Raw genomic sequence first — 27,973 nt, 5'->3', positions numbered from 1 at the left:
GGCGGCGGAAGTGGCGCGGGGAACCATGACAACGGCTGCGCGTGCCGCCGGCCTCACGTCTGATTGGCTGCGTGCGGCCGAGTGGGCGGGCCCGAGCGCCGCTGGCCGCGCTCATTGGGGCGGGGCGGGCTGAGGCGGCGGTCCGCAGTCGAGCGGGGGCCCGGCTGCGGCGCTCTCGGGCGGGGAGGCGGGGTCGCGACCCCGGATCCCGCACTTCCCGATTCGTTTCGTTTTTTTCCAGGTTACGCGACATACCCTCAGGCTGTAACGCGCCGACCCCTGCGTCTCCCGCCGCCGGGCAAGGAGCTGAGAGCGTCCTATCGGGATGGGGGGCCGGCGGTCTCCGTTAGAACCGGGCGTACCGTGCCAGGCAGAATTATGGGGTGACCTCGGAGTGTTCGAAGAAGATGAGGAGCTGGAGGGCTTCAGGAGGGAGGCGGAAGTTCTGCGTGAGAAGCTGAGGGAGGCTCTCAGGTAGGACGATACCTGGTACGGATGGCAGGATGGGGTGCAGGATTCCTTCTCCCTCTGGCCAGGGAGGAGGCGGAGCATGATGCCCCAAAATGCGCGTGTACAGTGCCGGAACACTGGCCACAGGTGGAGTCACAGCAGGGAGGATGGGCCAGTAGGTGCCCACGTAAGCAGCTTTCACCTAAAACACGAACAGCACAAATCCCCGGCTCACTCATCAGCTAATCATGCTTGAAATGTGCCAGCAGATGACACACATTCTTATCCAGTATCCAGTCTTCAGAGCTGTGGGCTTTCCAAGGTCGAGCTCTCAGATGACTTTCCTTGTGGTTAATCTAGCTTTGCATTCACTAGCAGGTCACACGTGCACTCTTACAAAGGAAATAGTTTATGAAGAAGAAGAGACTGCAGCAATTACCAGCAAGTGTATTGACCAGGAGTCTGTTCACACATCATCTGCACCTTCTGTCTCCCCCCCTCCCCCTTTTTTCCCCTTTGCTGTTCTTGGTCCACTCTGATTCACCTTGATCCTTCCTTTTGCCTGCATTTATTCCATCCTTAAAATCTAAGTTTCACTCACTTTCACAATCACCCTTAGACATCCTATGAGAAGTTTGCCATTTTAATGAGACCCAGGATAGTCTCAGGTGGGTTTTCTTATTGTCAATAATATGGTCATCTTCTCAGGTACAAAGTTTCTAGCTGAACCTCTCAACCATCACACTAAAGCAGTTTCTTGTAATGACATTCCCATCAGCATCCCAGGAATGCTAGTGTTTGGTACTGTTTGTTGGCATTTGTGCATCTGTGTGCCTGATTGCCTGTCCTGCATTTGTCTGTTATATTGAGTACCTATTAGCAAGATAACCCTACAGCTGGAACTTTATGGTTTGCTTGTGGCCTTTCTGGCAATAGAGTGCTCTCAGCATAATAAATTGCATGACAAAGCTAAGTAGGCCTAACTTCCATTTTATACATGGAAAACAAAACAAGCAAAGCTCTGCTCACGAACTTTGGTAGCAAAGCGAAATATGGAGCCTGAGAATGACAAACCCTAGGCCTGTCTTTTAACAACCAGCTCAGCCTGTGGTGTCGTTCTCTTAATCAGTAGTGTCTCCCTTCTTTTAACCCTGTTTTTTAATAATGTCACTAATTTCCCCTTCATAATGTGTTTGTCTTAGTCACACATCTGGTAACATAAGGCAGTCCAGTTCTTTGACCGACCTCACCTCAGACAGTACCTGGGATCAGCAAAAGCCTCACTTGTTTCCTAAGTCCCGCTTGAGGCCAAAAAGCGCTTCATCTCCCTGGATTCCTTCCATCACCATCCCTCAGCCTTTCAAAATGACCCTGCGGGAAGCTCGCAAAAAGTCAGAGTTGATGAAGTCATACATGTTCCTTGAACTAGACACACACAGAGACAAAAGGCAAAGCCAGGATGAAGCTGAATGTCAGAAACAATTCCGGGCACAGCCTGTACCTGCCCATGTGTTTCTGCCCCTTTATCAGGAAATAATGGAGCAGAATGAGATTCGCAGGCAAGCAGCAACACAGAAAAGAAAGGAGCTGCTACTTTCAACACAGCGGCCCTTCAGTTTTCTGGAGAAGGAAGAGAAAAAGAAAGAAGCTATCAGACAAAAATTCCTGGCAGCAGCAACCCCAAATGAGAGCTCCAAACAGAAGCAAGCCAGTAAAAAAGTTCCTAAATCTACTTATGACTCACTTCTTGGAGATAAACTGAAAGGTAACATGCCAGGGCTCTTTCTGTAAAAGCACCTCCCTGCCTGTCCCTTGCTGTCTCCATGCTGGGAGGTAAGATCATGGCTTGTAGGGCACCACTTGGAGCCTAAGGCCAGTGTCCCCTGGTGTTGTTGAGTCTCCTGTGTGTCATTGGTCATTGCATTTTGTTTAGATACCCTTGCAGTAGAGTGCCCTAAGTTCAGTAGTCCTGTATGAGTGTCAGCAACAGCAGTTCTGTTCCACTCCCCAGAAAACTGGGCACATTGAGCTTTACAGGCAGATTTCCATATCCACTTTGCTGCAGATCGTGACAGTCTGGGAATCTTTCCCTGCACTGGATTCCATACCTTTGGTTGCACTAAAGGGACTGAGATGGTTTGTGACACAAACATGAAGACAGATGTAGTGCCATAGGTCTCCAAGGTCCATGCAGTATCTTAGATCTGACAATTTTACTCCTATTCAAGTGATTCATTCTGCACAGAACCCCTAGGAGAGAAGAAAAATATTTCCTGAGCCCAAATCAGGCAATTAGTTTGGTTCTAAGTGATGGTGTAGTAGTCCAGTCTCTCCTGCCATTCTCTGATGTTTCCAGTGGCCTTCCCTCTTGCAATGGCTCAGTTGCTAAAACAGGGAAAGTAGGTGCCAGGACCATTCTAGTCAGGGCAGCCAAGGAATTGTTACTGATGCTTGCCTGCTTTCAGATGGCTTAAGCCACCAGAGTTGAAAGTTTGAAGTAAGCAATTCAGACTTCATGCTTGAATGTGGGAACTAAGCCAGTCTATTTTAATAATTCTCATGGCTTTTCTCATTCTTTTCTCCTTTTTTACTGTTTCTGTGATTTCTTCTTGAGGATACACCAGTTCAGTTTTCATCAGAAAACATTCTGTTTTAACCTAAATAGATTAGAAAGGTAAAAGGCAGCAAAGGACAAACCATTGTTCTATTTCTATGTGGCATATGAGAAGGGAGGAGAAATGAACATTTCATACTTCAGGCAATAAATACCTATAAATTGACTGAAAACCATCTTATTTTGCAAACAGCAGTATTGATTTTTTTTCCTAAAAGCAAAAAACCAACCCTCAGCCAACTGTCTGCATTTTCATAAATATTTAGTGCTGCACAGGGAAGGACTTCAGTTTGATGCTATAATCTAAAACATATTCTATAGAAAGTTTGTCACAAAAGTCACAAAACGTGATCTATCCATCAAATGTTCCTTACTTAAAAGCTTTTCCAATATAGACAATTACTGCTGGAGATTACATAGAAAAGCCATCATCTGTTACAAGTATACTTGAATGACTCATTTGTACCACATAGTCAACATGGCTGTAAATCCCATATAAAAAGTATGGGACTAGTATGGAAGATTAACATTTCTGCAAGACAAAGGAGACAAAGGGCACAAGTTATCTGGTACCTTTAAGAATAGGAGAAGTCCTGCTCAGTTATTGCTCCAATAAGTAAAAGAGATATCTAGAAATGAATCCCTAAGAAGGAGACCCTACCATGGTTTTACTGGTATCTTTGAATTATTTTTCCCTGGGAGGCAGAGGAGAGAGGGACTGAAAAAGGGGGAAAGGAGAGCACAGGATGTTTGATCTCTCCTGTATCTGTAGCTGCCATAATAATGGAAAGTTTAGACTTGGGCAGTGGCAGTTTCACGGCCTTTTATGTCACTCACGGGTCTTCTCATTGCTTTCCTTTTGATCCTTTAGAAGCTGAACTCTACAGGGAAATTCGCATTCAAATGAGAGCAAAGGATTTGCTGGAGAGCTCTGTAGCTCCTATAGACACCAGCAACTGTCGGAGAGAGCCTCAGTCCCGAACTGCCGCCAGAACTAAGCAGGAAAAACTTGGCTTCTTACAGGACACAAGTTTCAGCTTCAAACCAAAGATTAATCCAACAATACCAGACTTTGAAGAACTTTACTGGGCGTTTCAGAGGAAAACAGTAAGGAGACAAGAAATCAAAGAGCCAACTCGTAATAAGCCATTCAAGCTGAGAACCTCCAATCTCCATGCCAGGCAGAGGCAGGCTAATGAAAAGATAAAGGTGAGATAGCTGGATATTTCTGTGGTACTGCTTTCTCCTATCAAGATACCAGCTTCTCAAGTTTATAGCATTTAATTATTAATGGTTAACATCCTGTGACATCTGCCCTTGTATTGAGAGTACTGCAGAATTCTAGGCCAAACAAGAGAACAAAATTCTACACAAAATGAGCTATGACAGCTAAGGCTCAGTCACCCTTTCATAGCTCTAATCGTGTCTCCTTCACCTTGTCCCTCAGCCCATCCATATGTAAATCTCTGCTGATGGAAGAGAGAAGAGTGAGTAGCCCAGAGAATAGCCCAGCTGTTCTCTTTGGTAGGCAAATAACAGAGGAGATTCTGTACTAGCAACTGTCTGTGAACAAATACACTGAATAAAGTTTCATTTCTTTCAGGATTCTCAGAAGCTTTCCAAGGTTTCAGTGCAAAAAAGTCACTCTCTGCCTGGACTTTCCTCTCTCTCTTCCAACACCCTTCCTGTGCATATTACAGATGCAACTAGAAAGAGAGAATCAGCTATTAGGTAGGTAGAAAGTTTGTCTACAAGACTGTACAACTACTGACCAATACAGAGGAAAAAAACCCAGTGTTTTCTGTCATCACATCAACTACATCAACAATACATTTCCCAAATGTTTCTCTGTCTTCTTTCTTTGTTAAGTCCTGCTCTGTCTCCCAGTTGCTTTGGAAACTGCACACTTGTACAGCTGCAATTTTGCCTTTTCTCCTTGGAGGACTACAAAAGTGAAATTCCCACCTAGCATGTGGGTCTGGCAGTCCACTTGGGCTCATCAGTAACTTTTTTTCCATATAGATATGCCCAAGATAACAAAAAGGAAGGGGACAAAGAAGGAATTTATTGGCTGGAGAAACAGAAATTGAAATGTCAAGCTATGCAAAAGTCTGTGAACAGCCGAGCAAAAGCACTGGATCCTCATAAAAGTCTGGAGGAAACACAAAAGGAGAAGTTAAAACAGAACAGGTCAGTATCCTACTCTGCACAAAAATAACCATTTGCTCTACTAACTGAAGATCATCAGATAATTCTTTAGGACAGATTGGGTATAAAAACATTCTTAGCCTAGCCTTTTTTGGTTATTGTATTCATTCCACATTCATTTGGATATCTTTACAATTTCACGCTTCTCCTTCCATTCAGAACCGTTTCCTTTAGATTAACGTTTGTAGAAACTAATTTGTACAAGCCAGTCAACTGTAATGTGTAGCTTGGTAAAGAACACGTAAGAGACGAGTTTTTCTAAAAATGTGAACACTTGTTTTTTGCTTACAGTCTAGAAGAGCTTTGCTAATAGGTCCATAACTTGTCAGCTATAGGTTTTTTTTCCCAGCATTCAGAATCAGGAGAATTACCAAAGTGATTTAAAGAATGGAACACTCACTGAGAATTCATCATTCCTGATCAGTTACAGTCAGAGGTAACCTATAGTAGACAGGCAATTTTTGTATTTCAGGCAAAATATGCAAGACAGAACAAAAGAATACAGAAAGGAGCTGGAAGAAATGAAGCTGCGAGTCAAGAACAGACCATTCCTTTTCGAACAGGTCACCAAGATAAGTGGTGTTTCTGGGCAATAGGAGAAATTGTCTTTCATTTAAGACAGACATTAAGAAATCTAGTCTCAAATTAGTTCATGGATGAGAAGGTACAAACGGTCTCAGTCTCTGGGGTGCACTCAAAATAACACATGGAAAAGCCACCAAAGTATACTTTAAATTCCTTCCTATTTTTTTCCTTGAAAAAAAACATTCAGGCTTATTTCTAAGAGCTTGCCAGTTCCAAGTATATATTGCAATCACAGTATATGGTCTGATGAAAATCAAGGCCTTATCACACCAGAAATTAAATAAATACCTATTCTGCACCTGAATACCATAGACTACATTTTGGAGATGCAAAAATTTTTCTTAAAACCCTCTCCAGTTAAGCACTTTTTCTTTGTACCTCTACTGCTACAGAAGAACATTAATGATGATTATGTTGCCTTTATCACCTGTAGGCTTTGCAATCTGGGGCTGCACTCAGCACATCTCAACCATCACACAGTACCAGCTGCAAATCTCTATTGCACCTGAGGTGTAGATACAATCTGTACTGTATCTTTTTCCCTGGGTTTTCTCTTTCACTTTCATTTCTTTGCAGGAACTGCAGCTGGTTAGAGACAGTGACAATACATTGACAATATGCTGATTTAAAGTTTCTCAACAGAAAGTACCCTCCTAGATCAGGCTTTCTGTTCTGATAATGGAGGCAGAGAACACATGTGTGATAAATACTGGTAATATTTCCATGTACCAGATTGGTAAGAATTCACCGTTATCAATAGTGTTCACTTATGTTCATACTAGGTTTCTATCCTTCCATATGGAACACCTTAATCTTTAGGGACTGTCCCTCTGAAAAACCCTAATCTCAGACTACATTGATTTGCAAGGTTCATTTGGAAACAGTGAGAATATAGGACTCAAGATGCTTCTTTTTCAATTGAGCTGATATGAAGTTATTTCACAGGCACTCTCCATTTATTTACTTCACTGTTGTTAGTTCTTACCACTTACAAGCAAATGTGCTTACAGAATTTCACATAACTTGGGTTTTGCACATGTTTTTGATTTGAGTGTCTGAGTCCTAACTCTGACAAGTATACCAGTCTGGTAAGACTGGAATGTGGTAGAAGAAGGAAGAAAAAAAAAGAACTGAAGCAGGAAAACATGAGCTCTGGCTTTGGGACATGTAAGACATTGTCCCAGTGTTCAGTTTCAGTACTGTACTGTATAGACTACAAAAATTTTGGACAGGAGGTTGTGTTGTCCTCTTGTCCCCATTAGGGGCATCAGATTTACGCTTCAAAACCAGTTGACTGTTATGGGGAATCCCCAGTTCTCTGCATTTACTGTTTAAGTTTTGATTTCACAGCATGATGCTCGTCAAGGAGCAGAGCGTCGCTACAGACGCACCCTGCAGCAGGTTGGCCTAAGCAAAGAATTTGTAAGGAAAAAAGGAAAAGATGCCACTGACTTGCTGGAAGAAGAATCTGATGTTCACAGGTAATAAAAACAATGCAGTACAGCTCTTTTGTCTGTGATTAAAAATATTTTCCTTGTTAATGAATGCATTCCAGTTTCTATAATCTAGCGTAGGAAAAACTAAACTTCACTGTTCTTATTAAGCATTGTGGCTTCTCTCTCTGAATTCCTGTGACTGCACCCTATTTCATATGCACGGGGCCAACCATTTCTGGTATTAGCCCATCGCTGTTTCTGCAGGGTGCCCAAGCCTCGGGGTGAAAAGGATGACTGTACTGAACAGCAAGGAGTACCTCAGGAGGAACTGAGCACAAAGGGAGTGGCAACATAAAAGCTTGCAGAAGAATCCATCAATCAATTCTTGACTTCTTTGGTTCAAGATTCTCCAGGTTAATCCTCAGGAACTTAATAGTTTAAGCTGGCACCTAAAAATTGCTGTGGGGTGAGATGGGAGAATTTAGTAAAGGGAAAAAAACAGCTGTTGTTTAGAGCCTGTCTTGTTCAGCCCAGCAAACCCTGCAGCCTCCCTTAGTCTTCAAAAGTGTCCCTTGTGTGAGCTCTTTCCCTTTAATGGGCAACAAAACAAGTTAGAGAGGTTGAAGCACTGTCTTTGGATAAAAGTAGATATAAAAGATTGAAGACGTGCATCCTCTACTGTCAGCTCCTTGCATTCATGCCACAGAAGCACACAGGAAAGGGAGAATGCCTTCTACTGTGCTAAACCTCTTTTTAGACATGTGTGGTAGAATGATTTCAAACAAGGTATTTCTACAAAAGCAAATATCGCGATTTGACCCATCTTGGGAGAAGACTCAAAGGGAAGTCTTCTCTGCTGTTAATTCTTCATTCACCCACTACCAGCTCGCCTTCTTCCCCCCATTAGTAAGAAGCAATAGTCTTCCTATATTAAAACATCTCCCATGTTTCATGAATTGAAAGTGTTTCAACATCTTACCAATGTAGGTCATTAATTTGGCCCAAAAAAACAACCAAAGTTATGAAGAGCGTTGTAATTAAACACTTTTAATGCATCACTTTGAATTATTGTTGTCCTAATTGTATGGTTACTGTGATATCAAAGATAGATTTTGGAGGAAAAAAGATTAGGTGTTGCCTGCCAGGACATTGCACTCAAATGCCTAGTGCACCTTGAAAGGGGTATTTCACACTTTAGTGATCCTTCTTTGCCTGACACTAATAATCATTTCAAAAATAAAAATCCTTGCCACCTGGAATGTTTTCTGAGAATTTTGCACTTTGACATTAAAATATTTTCAAATAAATAGGATGTTTCCGTATTGCTCAATTTTCCTTATCAGTCATCTTTTCCTCACTTACTTAAATACAAGATGTGTCTCTTTTTGTCACCTCAATCCTTTCTTCCTTACACTGTAACAACACAGCCTTATCATCAAGTCAGAAATACAGTACCTGTCAGACCTACCACATTAGACAAAGATATAAAACTGAAATAATGCATGATTAAAAATCATAACAAAGTACTAAATCCAAGGATTTGTGGCCCAGGGGTTTCACACTGCTACACTACAGACTGAATGCACCAAACTGCAACATCCTCATTAGTGACTCAGTCTCCACACTGAGAACAGGCTTCAGCTCCTTGGAGGGTTCCAGAAAGGCTGTTCCAGTGTACCAGTTCCTACACAGGTTTAATTGTGTAGGACATCCAGAGGCTGTTCTTTCTCTGGGTACCCCCTGGAAAAGAGCAGTGATGTAACCATTGTCACCGTGCCTTGCCACATTGAAAGAGGAAGGAAAGAAGATTACTTCCATGCTCTAAGTCTGTGGTTTAAAGCCTCTTTGTATGGATATATTTGGAGCAGTGGGACTGAAATTTTAATACATACATTTTAAAGGGTATTTACTAAAATTGGTTGCTGATTTCCATAATAATAGTTAATGGTGCTGAAAAAAGAAGTTTCCAAGTATGTGAAGTCAAAAGGGAAACCCTAAGAAAGGAGGAACAAAAGTTTAAATTATTATGCCATATCCTTTTAAAAAATACTAAGGTGACATGCATGAATATAATAACAAATAAATTAAAGCCTTCATATTGGTCCCTAAACTGAAATTGCAGAAATGCAATAAAGTAAAAGCATCAAACTAAGTAACTGAAACTCACATCTCTCTTGCTAAACAAAGTTTTGTTCTGAAAGGAGGATTACGTTTCTGTAATCCTAAAAGAGAGCTGTACTCTCCTAATATTTCTCAAAAATTGTATGGAAATAAAGAGTTTCAACTATGGTTCTGGATTTTTGCATTTTATGAAAATATTTGGTTATATTCAGTTACAAGATTTACAGCCTGTTCAGCTAACCTACAGAAATACTGTAGAAAAGAAGACATCTCACTGGAGTATCTCCCATCAATTGCTGAGATGGCAGCCAAGCTGCATCACTTTGATTCCCAGGTACCTGGTGGAGCTTCTGCAGGAACCTCCAGGTTACAATATCTGTACCAGCAGCAGCACTACCTTTCCATTCAGCTAGGGAGAAATATAAACTCTAGGCATTCCCTTTGCATAGAAGCTATTACAGATACACAGTACCTTAGCAAAACTCTGCATTCTCAGTAACACCAGTTGTGAAGGCTCTTTAAGTTAACAAAGTATTCAGAACACCATGTGGAAGACTCATTTAAAGAGCTTGATATACCAAAAACATTTTGGAGAAAAATGACTGGGAAAAGCAGGAACAGAACACAGCAAATATAACCAAATGATAACAAGTAGTACATTTATTTCATATAGTAAGTCAGCTTCTGACAGTGAGATGTATTAGAATATAGTCTCTGAAGGTAAAGGGTGGAAGGAAGGCCTGTTGCTCAAGATACTGAATATTTGAACAGTGCCTAGCACAATGAGGTCCTGGTCCTTAGCTGGGGCTCCTAGGTGCTCCAGCAAAACAAACACTTTAGGCTTTAGGAGATGGACTGCATAAGCAGTTTTGAAATGGCGTTCCACAACATGGGCTAAGTGACACCTAAGTAGACTTCACCTTTCAAACTCTGCAAGAGAGAAACTTGGTCCAGTAGATCTTCTCCAACTCCAGTTTTAGGATTCATCCACTATCTACCCACCCCTCTGTGCACAGTTAAAGCAATGTTCATTCATCCCACTGCAATGTGGTGAGCCTCAAGGTGGAATGATCGATCCCATCTCAGTCACCACATATAAGAGGGCGGAAAAAAGAGCAGCTGGTCTCACCCTCTTCTACTCCAATAATTGACTCAGTGTCTGGCAGGTGCAGAGACTCAACACCAAGGCTGGGCTGAGAGTTCATGGAGATGAGATTCTTACTATGCACTGTCGATTCTTCCAGCAAACTGCTGCCCATCAGTGACTCTATTGTGAAAAAAAAGGGTAAAAGAGAATTCCCATGATGCAATTACTGCAATATAAGATACAATCCCTGCCCCCCTTCAAGTCATACTGAATTCTTCCCTAGACACCTACTTTATCCATTCCTACTCTTTGGGCAGCCAGTGCTCCAATGGATGGAAAATACCATGTTTATTGTTTTGAACCTTACTATGGTGGGATCTTATGCAGGATTGGCTTTCTCTTTATAATAATTCACATTGTGTAAAAACCCACGCTGCTTGCAACAAGAAAACATAACCAAGGGAAAAAATCCATGTTAAAAAAACCCAACTAGATTCACATGGATTTTGAAAACAATAAACATATCTGCTCCTTGACCACCAAGGGGAAGGGTACAGTCCTTATCTCCAAGAGGAACGGACTTTTGTTTCTTACTGGCTTGTGGTCTCATATTATCAGGACAAACATCTTTTCTTTGACCATCCACTAATTGTTTTCCTGCACTTTTTCCCCAAAGTGAGTGTGCTCCCTTCTTTACCTGGCTGTTCTCGCTCCCTGCTGCCAGCTGTTCCAATTCGAGAGTGGTGTTTCCTCATATGCACATTTCTGCTACCACTCTGGGAAAATGTCTTCCCACAAATTTGGCACTGATGGGGCTTCACTCCTTGGAGTCAAAGGGGGAAAAATATCCCAAGAATTACCAAATTGGGAGAAGAGACTTCATCAACTAAAACACTAATAACAGTTTTGAAATGGCTGTTAATACCACTGGTGGTAATTTATCAGTAAAAACCAAATGAGACGTATTCCCATCTCCTGGAGGGCCATAAGCTTCTAGAACGGAAGAGGTTTAGATATCAGTAATGGCAGTTCTTGGATAACTCAAGTCTGAAGAGTAACAAAGTCTTCAAGTCAGATTGATGAGAGGTAACAAGTTATTTGAAATCATTTACTCATTGGTATGGAAATACTTGATGTCCCACATATAGAATAAAATGACCAGAGGCAAGCAAGCTGTCTCCTGCCATCACACAATGAATTGCAGCATCTGCTTTACATTACTGAGCACAGACTTGATGATGACCTGTCACTGTGAAAGGATTTTCATTGTACAGAGCAGCTCATCATTTTCACAATACAAGCATGCTGTCCATAATTCTTGGCTTAATGGCATGGAAGCCAAAGAGACAGGACAGAAAGAGCGTGGAGAACTCAATCCCAAATGTTATTACCTCAATAAAATCTCCTATTCCCCAAACATACCATTTTCATTGTGTGCTGATGATATTTACGACAGATCAATCAAAACAGAAGGCAGAAGCTTTGAAACACTTGTGAAATACATTTCCACCTAAACCTTTGTCCAATTACAAGTATGTAGTAGGAAAAAATACCAGAAAACTCTACCTATGGTAGAAATCCACTTGAAAGAGATTTCAGATTCAAATGGCTGTGGTTAATATATAGAGATGCTAGAGTCTCTCTTTTAAATAATCAAATGGCAGCTATGAAAAAGATATTAAACTTCATGATATTTTAGAAAAAAATTTTAGAATGTAATTTCAGTTTAAAAATAGATACAACCTAAAAAATTAAAGTGTACAGCCTACAGGCACTAGGAAAGGGAAGTCAAAAAAACACTATGACCAGAAGTTCTGTAGAAACCAGATTTCCTTTTTCTTAAGGAAATCAAATCAAAGTCCTACAATAAAAGTCTTTTTTCAGACAGATCACAGAATGTCAGATGAAGACTCTTACCTGAGTGGACAACCAAATGTTTCCGAAGACTGGAGTATTCAGCAAAGGAGCGACCACATCCCTGTGCCTGACACAGAAAGGGTTTTTCCCCTACAAGGGAAAAGTAAGTTCTTAGATTTTGGGATCATAACTTAATCTGATTGCCCAAGTCCCTGAGAACAGCCTGGACATCTCTACTCTATTCTCCCATTTGGCCTTATGTATATCAGAGTTCCATGGAAATTGCACATCCTTCCTTAGTTTCCTAAGGCTTTTACAGCATTCTCTTCACCAGAGGAAACAGAGGCATTATTATAAAATATTCTTAGACCATCATTCATCAAAACTGAAGCCAGGGACCACTGTTTCTAGATAATCTTCCAACTATACAAATAATAATAGAATAATATAAAACTACTTGATCTATGATTTATCTTCTATTTGCAGTTCTCAACAACCAGCTCTCTGTTCCACACACTCACAGGGTCCTGCTCCCTTTTTGCCTCTCAGTGCCAAAAATCCCATTAAATGTATTTCCCTTCATATCAGATGCTATACCTTATTTCAGATCAGGCTGAAGTTGCCAAAATCCTGTGAGAGATGTGTCAGTCATTTATATCTATGTGAGGAAGAACTGTAATTCAAGGCACAAATTGTTCTCATGTTCTCATGGGCTGAAGTTTATATCCCAGCTATTTTGGATTTATTTATGAAAAATTGGAAGGTTACTACATTAATGCAGTGCAATAAAATTAATCTGTTTTGAACACTCTCTTAATAAAGCTAGACATAACTTTTGCCTGCAACATCCCACTAAATAACTCAATATACCATGTTTAACACTATGATTTCAAGTCTTTTAACTGGACCCTTGTACAAGAGTAATAGCAAGACCACAGGAAATTAAGCAAGCTATTTTAACAATTTATTGTACAACATATATGTAGTTCTTTCAGAGAAAACTTGTTTTTAAAGGTATTTCTGCTGTGACTTTGCCTTTAGAACTCTTCTCCCAACACCTCATTTATTAGCCTCTTATCTACAATAGCATTTGACAGCTGTAAGCAAAAAGGATCAACACAGCATGTTCCAATTGGTGTTACAAAGCTGAAATATGTAGCAGAGTCTCAAACACTGATTGTACTTTCAGGCTTGATATAAATCTTTAAACGTTTGGAAAAACTACCATTGACCCAAATAACAGCACACAGATCCATCTATAAGACACCCTGGAGCTATTTACACCTGCAATTTGATAACACCTTTGGTCTGATCAAACTGTTAATTCCACATTATCCATTTGCAGTTTAAGAAGCTACTATTTACTCCCCCAGAAGCTACTACTCTGCTGGTTGCAGAATGCTCTCTTACCACGGAGGATTGTGCATGTATCAGCTGGGCCTATTAACTTAATCTGCACCTTGGCTGGGAGCTGTAAGTGCAAAAGAAAACTGCAAAAACTATGGCTGCTGTTACTACACATTCAAAATTTTATTATTGGGATACACAATTTTTAACTACATCCCAACATCTGCCCCCAAACCATGTGTTCCAGCTAGACTGCACATACTTTAAAATAGCAGTTTTTTCCCATGTGCATCGACACACCACATACCATACGGTCGTGTTTAAGGAAGGCAGAAGGCACAAACAGCTGCTGGCGACCCACATAATCTGTAATTTCATTTTACCAAGGAGACCTTGTTCTCGCACACTTGTCAAGGTTATTTTGAAATGTTAACCAACTGTAATACAATGCTTGCAAGGCCATCAAGGAATCTCTAACAATATTCCAAGAAGCCTAAACTGGGCCATTTGTTTGAGTGTTGCGATAACCCTGAGGCTTAAAAACTAAACAAACAAAATCACCAGATTATTCACTATGAACTTTGCAGGTCATTAATTAAATTGCTGGTCATTATTATATTGCTGGTCATTTCAACAGTAACTTTTGTGCCTCTCTCAAACAACTTTCTAGTACAAAAATACCTAAAGCACTTTGGCTGCTATACCAACTTCTAAAAATACTGACAAGGCAGGATCATATTCTCCAGAGCAGCCATCATAAACAAACCATGTATAAAATACAGCACTATGAAATAAAGGTTCTTATTTTATTTACTATAAAAGCTGAGCATGAATTGAGAGTGTACAGGCTCCAGCATACAGTAACATCCCAAATTAGCATTGGTGCAAACAGCAGTTTGCACACCACAATGCTGCCTTCTAATTAATGCTCTTTTCTACTTTTCTTTGCTACTATATTTTTGCTATTCATTCCACTGCACTCCTCATTTCCCTGTATGTCCCAAATGTAGTCATTCTACAAGCAGCATAGGTAACACAAGCTAGTCAGTTAGGCAGATGTCAGTACAGCTCCTACTATCTAAGCTATTAAGCCTTTCAGGAATTTTAAATAACCTCTTTACAAAACACAATTTCAGAAGTCATGTTCACTAACTATTCCCTTGGTAACAGTCTAGTTTCACATATCCCTCCCTTCATCACACTACTGGAAGGGAATCTTCAGAGCACGTGTCTGAGCAGAATATAGCATCACCACACGCCATTTGAAAGGTAAAGCCTGTGTGAAACTATATAGGATAGTAAAAGAGATTAGCACTTGATTTAGCTGACCTACAGATCGAGGTGAATTGACAGAAAAGGGACATTAATGGAGGGCAGAGGTAAACAACATAATACTTTCAGTAGTTTGAGGACAGAGGAGGAAGTGGTTTATTCCTCAGGAAAGACCCCACCTCAGCAGACCACAAATAGGTGAGGTCTAAAACACACCAGTGTGAATTCGTAGGTGGTTCTTCAGATTTCCAGCTGTTGTGAACTGTTTACCACAGCCCAGTTCTGTGCACACAAAGGGTTTTTCACCATTGTGAGTTCTCATGTGCACCTTCAGCCTCTGCAAGACGTAGAAACTTTTTCCACAGCCTTCTGCTGGGCAGGTGAAGGAGCGGTCGTTACTGCAAAGCAACAAAAAGCTGTTTCACTACCAGTTACTGCAATGCATTTTTTCATGAACATTTGACTTCTTTCTTTTATTAAATATGAGTACCTGTTAAAATACAAAAATTCTAAACCAAACATAACAAGGACCTGCAAAATTATCTAAATCTAATCCAAGTTTTTCAGCATAATTGACTTAAAGCACTCAACAGACCTAATATTTCTATGAATAATGCCAGGCTTTCACAGCTTCTTAATGTCAAAACCTAACATTATCTCAAACACAAAGTGCATTTTTCAAGGTCATAACAACAAATAGCTTCATTCTGCTCACCGGTGTGTTTTCAGATGATACTTGAAGTGAGCTGGCCATACAAATGTCCGATCACAGCCCTCAACTGTGCACTTCAGCTTTCTTTCCACACGAGATAAATGAGGAATGGGGCTTGAATCTTTTGGTTGCCCATCTCCTGTGCAAAGATGAACATTTTCCCCTGGAAAAAAAAAAGCCCAGTGAAATCTAAAAAATATACAGATTATAATGTGTCAAATGTAATAGAAAAAACAGCATCATATATGATACAGGATTGTAAATCAGGTCTGTGTCTGGCTACTAACTGTTTAGGATGTCCTACATGCTGCTGCCTAGCCTATAGCAGGGATCAGACACAGATTTGCAAACCCTACCAGGCCCATAAACTATTTCCAACAAGCCATCTGGATCAGATCAGCTGCTACCAGATAAGGCTTATCACAAAAAGAATAGAAAGCCAGTGCACCAGAAATTGTAAAAATGGTCTCTATATCAATATCAAACAACCAATTTTAACTAGCAGTCAATTTCACCTATTAGCTAAGTTGCTTTTAAAAACACCTCAGCTAAAATAAGAGATATTGCATTTGCATGCAATTATTTATTAAAATAATTAAGTCTGAAGCATGTAACTAAATCCAACTATGAATTCTCCAGAAAACTGATCTCCAAACTCAGTGGAGCTAAAAAGAAAGTATAATTCACAGTACATATTAAAAATAGGCTCTTAAAAGTGAAAATGAAAGTTGAAAAACAAGCAGCTGCAGTCAGCAAGAAGATATTCTTTACATGTACTGGAGAACTAGTAGGCTACAATGAACAGATGGTTCCACCAGAGTTCATTCCCCAAGAAAAAATGAGAAGCCTATTTATAATAAAGAAAAAAGCATAATTGTTCTGTATAATCCTGTCACTGATGATTTGAAGATGTCATAACTGGTTCAAAGAAAGAGAGAATTAAAGAGAGGAAGAAACAATGTGAAACTAGGGGTCTTGTATGGAACATTCAAATTTGAGACACAATCTGTGGATCTCCTACCATTATTGCTTGCTTTGGCATTCTTTGCGAGCTGTGCCCGAGTGGCAGCAATTAAACTGTCATGGGCCAATTCCTGCACTCGTAGGAACCATGGGGTACTGCTGTCTGTGCTGTCATGGGAGAGAAAGTCATTGCCAGAATCTTCTGCTTCATCCTGAACAAACACCAAGTGCTCTGCGGGAGACCCCAGCCCTAGAAAAGAAGACAAATTTGTAAAACAATAATGCCACAGAGGGAAATGTCTTTTGTTTCTCAGAGATTAGGGTTCATAGCATGGATGAAATAGCTGCCCTGAAAAAGTCTCCACTGACCTCTACATTGTAGAAAGATGTTGATGACTAAATGCTGCTAAAATATCCAATAATGCCCAGCAAATTTCATTATCTTTCCTCTTCATAAGCAGCAGGGACAGAGTTGTACTTGTATCTCCTGCATTCTGCTGAGACATATCCAGCCAGATGACAAACAGAAGGAAAATTACCTGCTCTTGTTAGGTTGAGAAGAATGAATGAAGTGCTGTCGCTGGGCTGGAAGTCTTGCAATAAACTAGAAGTTTCTGGAGTTGACAGAAGTTCAGATGGTTTCTGTACGTTCTGTGCCCTTGTCTCCTCTCCATCAGGGCCTACATTTACCTGGAGACTTCTCAAGACAGCAGATGAAGAAACATCTTTGGAAGAATTAGTGTGACTTGGAGAAGCGAGATCTCTTTCATCATCTAATGAGGAAAGTGAAACTAGAGTAAATAAAAGTATAAATACACTGTGACTAAAGGACACCTATGAAATTATTTTTCTAAGAAAAAAACCCCAGAACTTGAGAGAGAAGGGAGGAGGAAGTTTCTAACTAGTTAGACTTCACTATTAAATGAGAAGATTCAGTCATTCTGCTGAAGTTGCTCCTCCACTCCTGGAATGTCTGATCAGCAGGAGACAGTGGCCAGTGGTGAAGTAAAGACAGCTGTGTGAAGGGCAGGGTCACAAAGATCTGCCACATAGATCTTACCTGGCAACATGAGTCTGTTGCATTCTGAGGTCTCAGTAACAGGAAGCAGAGAGAGACAGGTGATGTCTTTTGGTTCTGATTCCACCAGTCCTTGTCCCAGTGGAATAGAAGTATTTTGAACAAACTGAACCAGCAGCTGAAAAAACATACTGAAGATTAGGTCAAGAGCAGCACAAATCATTTTAAAAAGTACTAAATACAGTCAATCCAGTAGTCCCTACTGTCTTGTAGGAGACATTGAATATAATACCATGAATACATACAGATATAAATGGAAAGTTTTCAATTTATATTAATACAAGGAAAGAATTGTTTGTCATCTCTGAAATACCTACAAACTTCTCATTCGACATATAATAAACAGCTCCGGATCATTGCAAAGTAAGTCTAGTTAGGCTATATTTCTTTTTAATTAACATTTCACCACTTGATACTTTATTATGGTCTAACATTTCAAGGTAATGTTTTCCACAGCCTTTGGCAAAGGTATTTTTTAAAATCATTGTCTTTAAATACTTAATTGAAAGTTGGCCTTTTCTAAATTAAAAAAAAGCAATCAGAAGACTAGTTACAAAGATGTCTATCATATGGCTATTCAAAGGCAGATAACAATCAGAGAAACATGGTTGGGATGACAAAAGGAAGAACACAGACAGCCTTACCCATCCAAATCAACTACTCCTAAAACCATCAAAGATGGACAACCAACCCACCCACTAAGGGGATTAACAGAAGAAACCCTCTCCAAAATACTACATGAAACAAGGGGGACTATTGTATAAAGAGGTACAGGTCTTAAACTGAGATGCATTCCCTGGGGAGGAATTTGGGACTGGTCAAAAGATTTGGGGGGATTTGTACAGGACTCATTAGGCATTGTTTAGGGGAAAGGACAAAGGCAGGAAAAGGAGAAGATCAAGATGGATCAGGGCAGAACAAACATAAGAAAATGGAGAGGGAAGGATAAAAGGGGCCCATTGCACATAAGCAGGAAGTTGGTCAATTCAGTTGTCTGGCACAGCCTAAATCTTACACTCCATCCTGTCTTCTTATTAAACTCCATTCTTACCTGCATCCTGTGTGGTCCTGCTCTCTCCAGTGGCTCTCCAGTGGCACACACTAATTTCTAGTGCGTGTCATATGCTAATGAACCCCAAGCCAGCCTAGTTAGCAAGTGAAATGAGAAGTGTGGGGATAGATCCCAAAGAAATCCAGGAAGGTTTTCCTTAGACAGCAACCCTTGAACACAACCAGGTACTTTCTGCTGCCCATGCTTATAAGGATAAAGCTACAAGCACTCAGCCTGTGTTCATTTTGATTTAACAAAGGAAGTGCTGCTGGGAGTTAGGAGACAACACAGTCCAACTTTTGCAATGGACAGAACAAATTCCGTGAACTACACGAGCTTTTTTAAATATGCACTCAAATCCCTCCCCTGTATCACTCCCCTGGGTGTGTTACAACTGGCCCCCTTCCTTACACTTCAGAAGGACAGAAGGGGGCCAGTTGTAACACACCCAGACACATACTCCACATTTCAGAGAAAATACTGCTCAAACCCCACACTTAGGATCTATTTGTTTGCCTTTAAGTTCTGTCAAACAAATTAACTTATATACTCACATTCTCAGGGGTTTTTAAACACTTAATGAAGAAATATGGACAGTAACAATACACTAAAAAGTTAAACCTCAAGTTCCTTATCTCTAGGAAACTCCTTAACAAAAATCCTGCATTCTGCTGATTCTGCTGCTGTCTAGCAAACAACTGTATGTAGCAAACTTTATCTTTGGCATTCAGAAGGAAATTGTACAAGATAGTTATTCAAAAGCTACTACCCTCATTGTGACACATTTTAACATGCAGTCACAGAGAACCCAGATGGTGGTGTGTGTGCAGTGAGATAGTTCATCAGTGTCAAAAGAAAAAGACTAAAAAATCCTGATGTGCCCATTGTATATTTGTGATTAAAACCCAACAGTCACAGATAATTTGATTCTTATTTTCTATGTTGTGATTGTCTTAATACTTCCTTTTCAGAACTATCTAATTCCAAATTATTCCTGTGGCAGACAGCAGTCTTTTGAGTCTCTCTTACATCAAGAGAAAGTCTGTTAAATCAAAGAAACTGTAAAGAAAACAAACAAAATTGTATTTTGTGTTCTGATTTCTCTATGTTCATTTCCTCTCACAAAAACACTAGAAATACTGATGCTTTCTCAAACACTTTTAATCAAAGAGCTGCTGCTGCTGCTGTAGGAACTCTGAAGCTTTAAGAGCCCTGACTGGTCTCCCTGGGACCTGCACCCACACTGTCTGCCTAGGGGCTCCTTTTAAGCTCAGCCTGGGCCAGTCATTCCCTTCCTGAATTGTGCTGTAGGTTTACCTGTCTCAAGCCCTGTCTACTGCATGAACCTCAGATTTTTACTGCATCTGTGTCTCCAGCCCCATCTTCTACTGCTCCTGCTGGACTCTGAGTAGACCCTGGACTGGTTCACCAATTTGCCTTATCTAGGGCTGAGGGCTGTGGATTCCAGCACCTGTCTCTGCCTTCCATGCTCAGGTGCTGCAGTATTGTGCCCTGGTCTGTGAGGGCACTGCCTGGGCTGGGATCACCCTTGACTCCCTGCTCACCCTCCCTTAGGAGCAGGCTGTCATCACTGACAATTATGAAGGTACAAATTAAGTCCTGCAGTCATTCAGATGGCAATGTGCCATTTGAACTAGGCCACAAGCCAGATGGCAGTTTGAAAGCTTAGAATTGTTTCATCTTAGATATATTATCCAGAGGACCTAGCAAGAAGATGAATCTATTTTTATGTTGTCAAAAAAATAAGTAGGCAATAAGAGACAGTCACCCCCCCACCCCAGGGCCATGCATTCTAATTAAGGATTAAAAAATAGGAGAAAGAAGTAAAAAGAGAGTTAGGAATAATGCACAAGGCAAGCAGAAAAAAGAACTAGAGACTAAAAACTGTGAACACTAAGATAGATCTAAATTATTGGATTGTCTTTTATGCTGATGAGCCCTACTGCTTCTCACTCCACCATGAAACACCTGTTTTATGGACTTACCTATGTTTATACAAAAAGACCTAAATGAAACTTGCCTCCTACAAGAAGAAAGCTTTGCTTCAAACTCTCCACTTCAACATAGCAAATTAAGCCACTAGAGAAAAGCAAAATGCAGCAACCACAAGCAGATGCTCAGAAGAAAGAAATTCCTTTTAATTTGGTTTGTAAAGTAATGACAAACTAGTACAGAGAATTATGAGGGCAAAAAAGCAGAAGGAAACAAACTGACATGAATCATGGCCATTATTAAAATGTGAAATAAAAAAACCTCAACCCTTCACATAAACTAAAGCAAACCAATCATCAACTCAAATAATTCAGACAAAATAAAAAGTTTCCATGTTAGTTTTATCTTGACAGATTTTTCCTAAGCCTTCCTATTCAAAATCATTGAATACCTTTGTGGACAAACACAGCAACTGGAATACAGGAAAAAACTCATTACAAACATTGTGTCATGCTGTCTTAAGCTTCTTGCAATATGGTTTTTTCGCTGAAAGTAAATAGGAAATTATAAGGCTATCTGGTAATTGGCTATTCAGCACAGAAATCTAGGAACAGGACAGGTGATAAATTAAATGCACAGATACACAAACACTAACAAACTCTAGCAAACTGCAGATAACAGAGAGCAAAAATACCCAAAACTCCTGGGAAAGTGATGGATGGGCCAGTACAGGAATAACTTGAGTTTGACCTTGAAAAAATTCAACCAGAAACTTTGTAAGGAAGAGAAACAATGCTATCTTGGGTTACCAGAACCCATATCTCATTGGCAAGAGCAAACTTCCTATGGGATATGGGGGAAATTCTGGGACTGGGTAAAACATACCAAGGTATCTTGAGCGGAGACTGTGGGACTGTGAAAAACTTATGGATGTTTAGGGGAAGGACCAAAGGTAAGGAAATGAAGGGATCATAGGGGAGAAACAGCTACTGGGGACAGAAACAGGATTGGGGGTAATACTGGTTGACCACATTAGCAGGCTGCAGGATGCTGCTCTGCATCACCCCTGGAGTCTATCTCATCCTCTCTAATGCTTTCTGCTCTTAAATGGTTTCTGAGTACATTCACATTTGATTAAATTCACTTTGGCATAGCCTGTGAAATAGAGAAAAACACCATCTGGAAACCCAAGATCCTGGCCAGAGGTTGAATGAAAAAGCCCAAGGCCTGGAGATGGATACTGGAAGAACTCAAGGTTTGGCAGAGTGGACAGATGCAGGACCACAAGTATGCATGTCAGCCAAGGGAGGGCACATGTGATATGCTAGAAAATGTCAAGCCTTTTTACCTGATAAGTAGGGACAGGATTAGGCCATTTGTGGCCTTTCTTTTCCACGGGAATGCCATTTGTGTTGAGTGTGCTGGTAAAAGCCCTATCCTGCCACACAGCCATAATGTCTGTACTGTCTGTGTGTGCACAGGCACATTTCTGCCGTTCAGGCCCAGGTGCACTTGGGTGTGCACCTGGGAACAGTCTAGTGGTCTCATGTCTGAAAGACCAGGAAGGCAGGAGCCTCCCAGATGATACAGTTTGACAGATGCCATAACCAAATAACATCTGGCATCACAAACAGTCCCCAAATGGGCTGTAAATATTCCTGAGATGCTGACTGTAGAATCCCTCCATAGGGAGGAGACTGATCCACTATGACCAAAGTGCTAGAATTTGTAAGCAAAGAAGATAGGCCATCTTGGGACACCAGAATAGTTATAGTTAGGGAAACTGAATGTACAGAATATTAACAGATTACCAAAGGAACAATAACAGGCATGAGGTGGCTTTACTCTATAGCTAAGACATCCCTTGGAATTTGAAACAAATGTTAATATTGCAAAAGGACATCCTTGACTCAAGAGATTGAAACTTTATGGGACAGAAGTGAATCACACAGAGAGAATCTATAATCCTTGGAGGGCAAAGTTCATATGATGATGTAATGATATAATGAATGATATTGATATAATGAATTTTATTTTTGCTCTGCCATATCACCTTCTTGAATATAACCTCCTTTAACTACTTCAGCTGAAATGCCACATAACTGAAATTCTGTAAATAATACAGACAGTGAATGTATTAAAAATGTAAAGTATTTCTTGGCTCTGGTCACTAAGCAAATACTTGTTATCCCTGCTGGTCAATAAGAAATGGTTGGACAGGATTATGCCAAGGTCTATCACTGCAAACTATGCAGAATGCTTGTGTTACCAAGAGACTTAAATAATGTCGCTGACCTGAGACGGAAAAAAACCCCCACAACAAACAACAACCAAAAAACTGTGTAAAGAACCGAGAATCTGCACTAGAAATCCTTAACAACAACAACAAAAAAACAAAACAAAACCCAAAAAAACCCAAATCAAACCAACCAAACAAAACAAAACAAAACCACAAAAAAAAAACCAAAACAAAAAGAAAACAAAACTAAAACCACAACCAACCAACCCAACAAAACAACCAAACCAGAAACAAATTATGATATGGCCACCTGGGATGGATCATCTTAAGTTTCTCCCATAATAGATGATTCAAAAGCCAAGAAGTGTCAGGCAGCTGCTTTGGATGAAGTAGGGATTGCTGGGAGGGACAGGGTAAGAAGGTTCTCCAGAACCTCAGATCTATCCTCCCACTAGACAGCTGGAGAGCTAGACTAGATTCCCAGAGCAGCAGGGACCATGTCTTTAATCAAAGCCATTCCTGTTCTAAATTTAACCAGTGAACCACAACAAAATAAAGAGGTCAAAAGAAAATTTAGTGGAGGGGGAGGAGAAAGGAGGGGCTGGAGCCGAAGGGTGTGCAGGGCAGAAGGCTTGTTACCTAGAAACCGGGATGTCCTCCTCCCATACAGCCTCTGGGGAACTAATTACATCACAAGGGTCTCTCCTTGTGTGAGGAGGAGAGAAAGGAGAGGCTAAAATACCTCTCTTCATGCCCTTTTCAGTAACTAATTCAATTTACAGAACAGAGTTGTAATTAATTTGATCATGCTGGGAGTTACCCCAAGAGCAGAAAGCACCCTGTACTGGACCAGTATGGTGGAGGTGACTGGAAATATGTGCAAGTGTGATAAATCACCTCGAAGGCTTAAAGCATGCAAAATGCAAATCTTAGCAGTTCCCTGAGGGATGACAGTTACATAGCTTTGGGGGCAGGGAGTCCAGAAGAAAAAGCAGATCCATCTGTTCATACAATTGTCTCCAAGCAACTTTGTAACTTCCTATGAAGGGAGGATTCACCTCTACTCAAGCATTAAATATGTAATGGTATGTTGGTGGCTTCTTTAGGAATAAAATCAGTAGCAAAGAAGTCTATGCAATAGAGACAGTGCTTCTATTGTTATCATCTAGATGTCACGGAAATACAGCTAGCTCTTAATATATTTCTCACATGGTAGGGTATATGAAAAAACATCTGTGGCTATAAGAATTGTGGTGCCATGGCTCACTAGAGAATATAAAATCATTATTTATTTTCAGAGACACTTGAACTGCTATTTGGGAAAAGTGTAAAAAGGGGATCTACCAGTTTCACATCAAAGCAATAGAAAATAGTACTAACTTAACACCCAAGTTTCATAATCAGGACTAAAAAAAAAGGGTGTGTATACATGGAAATAAATCAAAGTTTTTAGTATAAAATAGCCTTGATCAGTATTGAGAAATATGGTTTAGAAGACAGCATCTACAGAAAGGATACCCTCTGCAACAACCACTGTAACTTTTTTTATTTACCAGGCCTGTTTCTTCTGGAGCATAAACAGCTAACTCTTATTATGGGCTTGCTGGGAAGGAAATGCAACTCTGCCATGAGGAAATAGGACTATTATGTAAACAAGCCTAATTAACAAATACCTTACTCAAGTCAAGAAAAGACAAGGCCCAGTTACAGCTCCTATTTGAGGAATGAGCAATGAGCATTCCAGCTGTCCTAGTCCTCGGCTGTCCGAAATAACCTAAGGGAAACCATCCATTCACAGACAAAAGTAACAAAGTCCTCCCACCTTACAGTTCAGAACTCAGAAGAAAATTGACAGAATGTATGAGATATCAGTGACAAGACAAGAGAGAGGAACTCTTTGCAGATCATGCTGAGACTACTCAGAGCTGCTAGGAATTTGCAGCTACTTTTCCTGAACAGTGTGATTGGAAGGGCTTTGGCTGCTCTGTTAAGAAACAAATGCCTTAATATATCACATGAGCTGTAATGAATTACCAGCATGTAATCATCATTCTTTTTAGAGTACCAGTTTAAGATACATGCTGTATTGCTCACAGGGATAAAAACGCAAGACTTTTGTTGAGAAGACTCAACAAAAACCATTCAATTAAGTCTTGCAAACTTCCTCAAAAGGTATTTCATAGCTGTACCATGTCCTCTCCTCTAGGACTTTAGCCATCTGCAGAGGTAAAGCTGAGAACGAGGAAAAGCAAGAATACCAAGTGATACAACCCCTGCATCTTTAAGTGGGGACCTCTAATGCACAGAGAGCTAGCTAATGGCCATTCAACCTGAAAAAAGGGCAAGAAATAGGAGAGGCAGGAGGTGGTGGTGATGGTGGTGTTGAATGTAACAAATTGGAAACACTTGTATCGAGCGCGTTACAGGTAAGAGTAACAAAACCCAGAACTCCTCAGCAACTGATTAGTGAGACGCTGCTAGAGCGACATCTTGTAAAGGCTCACCAGAAATTTTAACTGGTAAGAAAAAAAGCTATTGTGGCTTATCAGAATGGGTCTCATATGAGAGACCAAACTTACTATCCAATACAACAAAGACAGCAGGATGTGTTAAGCTTATTATGCTATGTTTAGGGGGAGGATCAAAAGAGGAATCAAGGTAGATAAATGAAGAACCAGGGGTAGCGGGGAGAGAAGAGACTCCAAGCATATGTTTGCTGGCTGCTAGTCAGTACACTGCTGTGCCTGATCACTGCAGTCCCTCCTATCTAATTACCAAAGACATTCCTAAATATTCTACCACAAGCTAGTCCACTGCTAGTGAGCTTCTAGTTGACTAATGCAAGTAGGAGGCTACCACAGTCTGGAAAAAAACCAAAAAATATTCCAGCCAGAAACTGGCTTAAAAGCCCTGGCTCTGGGCAGAAGGACTGTAGGCCTGGCAGAGATGTGAATGTGAGTATGCACAAGAGTCGAGTGATGAGGGTACAGCTATCCCACCAGCAAACCATGGCTGTTCATGCTTTCCCTGTGCATGTGATAATGTTCATGCTTTACCTGTTTGTGGCCAGCTGTGCATGCACTAATGTCCCTGCAATTCATGCCCAGCTGAACCTGGAACAGTCCAGCAGCCTCACACTAAGCAACCGGGATCCCCTGTGTGCTGCTGCCTACCACTTCTGCCAACTGGTGAATGGCAACAGGAGTACTTTGAAGAACAGGACTAGCTGATGCTGATAGAATAATTCAGATTGTCCAAAACCAAGTAAACTCAATTTGGTTTGAGGGAAAGAAATAGTCAATTTGTTAATTTATTTTATTCTCATAACAAATGAATGCTGTAATAGTGGAAAAAATGTAACCTGAGAACAGGCAACAATATTGGCTGATACTTGAAAGGAGGTGAAAAAAACTTGCAATATTTTCTAATTTTTTACCATTCAAATCAAACCATGGAAGCATTAGAAGATGTCACTGAAAACACTTGGAAAATTAGTATGTAAGCAGCAATCTGATTAAACTCATTGACTCTAAGTGTTGCCCGTAAATGTTCCTGGGAACCAAACTCAGTTCATAATTGCTCACCTCAGGTTTGGATTCTAACTCATCCGATAACATTGATTCAAATGTCCAACTCCTGCAGCTGTTCTCAGCAAGGCACAGATTTTTTTTTTTTTAGTTTTTTTTTTAGTTCAGAGAGAACAACACTCCCTGCTTATTTTCATATTTTCCTAAGTGCAAACCAGTGTGGTGGTCCTTCTGCAAGAAGCTCTGCTGCGGAAATAATTAATTTAACCTAAAACAACAAAAAAGGAAACATAAAGAAAGAGGAACTGAAAAACAAGAGCAAAGCAAAAAGAAGTGAACATGTGTTGATGCAACTGTAAATTATACTTTGAGGTATTGGTAAAACTCATTAACTGAGGTTCCTGGATTTCTAATTTCACTAAATCAAGAAAATAGCCTTTAAAAATTAATTTCAAGATGTTATTTACCACATTTTCTTTGCAATCACTAATTTTTAATGGATAATTGCCTTGTTTGTTCTAGAAACTTATGGGATCAACTGCAAATCACATAAAGTATGCAAGATATTAGGAAGCTGAATTCCCAGTCCACAACAAAGTGGAATTATCCAAATTATTGATAAAAGGGAGCCATATACAAACAACCTGTCAGTAGGAAACATCAGTTCTTCCTGTCAGTCGAGATATTTCACAGAATCAGAAATTTAATTTCTTGATGAGCCCAGATAAACAGAACTCATTTCACAAATACCCATATGATGCTTGTGCTAAAAAGGGAACATAAGAACAAGTTTTTCTTGCCTGCCGGGAAAACACTCAGACACTGCTGATGGGAGAAAAATGTGAACTACAAACAGTTTTTTCCTCTTTCCAACACAACTACCAGTCTATCGACTATGATAAAAAGTAACGAGAACACTGGACCAGCTAAAAAGAGAACCTAAAAGCCTTCCTCTCACACTCCTGACAGCAGCACTGCAGCACGGAGCTTCACTTGCCGCGGAGGGACAAGACACCGCACACAGCGAGCGAGCGAGCGGGCGCAGACTAACTCAGCCCTGCGCTCGCAGCGGGCCCGGCGATGCTCCCGCGGCCGCCCGCTGCCCCTGCCAGCCCGTGCCCGGCAGGGCGGGCCCCGAGCGACCCACGGGCACCAGAGCCAGAGCTGCCAGGCCCAGCTGCCCCCGCCCCGGCCGGGAGGAGCCCTGCGGAGGCCCGGGGAGGAACGGGGGCAGGGCGGAGCGCCGAGGCCCGGCGGGGCAGGTGCCGCCCGCCCCAGGGCGGGGGTCCGGCCGCAGCCGTGAGGGGCGGCCCCGGCAGCGGGGACAGGAAGGACAGGAGGGCCGGGGCGTCCCCTCGCGCCCCGCGGCTCGCTGGGCTCCCGCAACCCACGGGGGTCGGCAAGTCCCGCAGGAGCCGGACCACCCCCAGCACCCGCCTTACCGGCATCTCCGCCGCCCGGACGTGACGAGCC

The 27,973-nt window shown here is 41.0% G+C and overlaps 2 protein-coding genes across 3 annotated transcripts; one reads left to right on the top strand and one right to left on the bottom strand.

Annotated features, from left to right (window-relative positions):
• Positions 1-141: 141 nt before the first annotated feature.
• On the top strand, positions 142-9,454 carry FAM161B (FAM161 centrosomal protein B). Of its 2 annotated transcripts, XM_030949337.1 has the most exons (8): positions 142-474; positions 1,653-2,215; positions 3,936-4,273; positions 4,668-4,795; positions 5,087-5,254; positions 5,745-5,835; positions 7,208-7,338; positions 7,558-9,454. In XM_030949337.1, the coding sequence occupies exons 1-8, from the start codon at positions 326-328 to the stop codon at positions 7,646-7,648; spliced, it is 1,659 nt and encodes a 552-aa protein (XP_030805197.1). In that variant the 5' UTR covers positions 142-325; the 3' UTR covers positions 7,649-9,454. The 2 variants fall into 2 exon arrangements, 1 of the variants encoding a protein (XP_030805197.1); XR_004060763.1 differs by lacking the exon at positions 5,745-5,835 and having other exon boundaries at positions 7,558-7,694.
• On the bottom strand, positions 8,591-27,973 carry ZNF410 (zinc finger protein 410). The gene is made up of 10 exons (XM_030949338.1): positions 27,943-27,973; positions 26,558-26,768; positions 17,713-17,848; positions 17,192-17,425; positions 16,711-16,902; positions 15,693-15,852; positions 15,194-15,375; positions 12,419-12,508; positions 11,199-11,324; positions 8,591-10,681 (listed from the first exon to the last, which is right to left on the bottom strand). Exons 2-10 carry the CDS (start codon positions 26,588-26,590, stop codon positions 10,497-10,499), a joined length of 1,338 nt encoding a protein of 445 aa, XP_030805198.1. The 5' UTR covers positions 26,591-26,768; positions 27,943-27,973; the 3' UTR covers positions 8,591-10,496.

Source organism: Camarhynchus parvulus, chromosome 5 (assembly GCF_901933205.1).
Source record: "Camarhynchus parvulus chromosome 5, STF_HiC, whole genome shotgun sequence".
NCBI classification, from domain to species: Eukaryota; Metazoa; Chordata; class Aves; order Passeriformes; family Thraupidae; genus Camarhynchus; species Camarhynchus parvulus.
The sequence above is the reverse complement of the archived record's forward strand: the minus strand, read 5'-3'. Positions and strand labels throughout refer to the sequence as shown.

Excerpts from the sequence above, each read along its gene's own strand:
- FAM161B (XM_030949337.1), top strand. The coding sequence starts at position 326 with ATGGGGGGCCGGCGGTCTCCGTTAGAACCGGGCGTACCGTGCCAGGCA. Across the intron at positions 2,216-3,935 it reads TCTTGGAGATAAACTGAAAG|AAGCTGAACTCTACAGGGAA; the intron begins GTAACATGCCAG and ends TTGATCCTTTAG. Across the intron at positions 5,255-5,744 it reads GAGAAGTTAAAACAGAACAG|GCAAAATATGCAAGACAGAA; the intron begins GTCAGTATCCTA and ends TTTGTATTTCAG.
- ZNF410 (XM_030949338.1), bottom strand. The coding sequence starts at position 26,590 with ATGTTATCGGATGAGTTAGAATCCAAACCTGAG. Across the intron at positions 16,903-17,191 it reads TCTCAACCTAACAAGAGCAG|GGCTGGGGTCTCCCGCAGAG; the intron begins GTAATTTTCCTT and ends CTTCTTTTCTAG. Across the intron at positions 15,853-16,710 it reads TGCCAAAGCAAGCAATAATG|GGGAAAATGTTCATCTTTGC; the intron begins GTAGGAGATCCA and ends TTTTTTTTCCAG.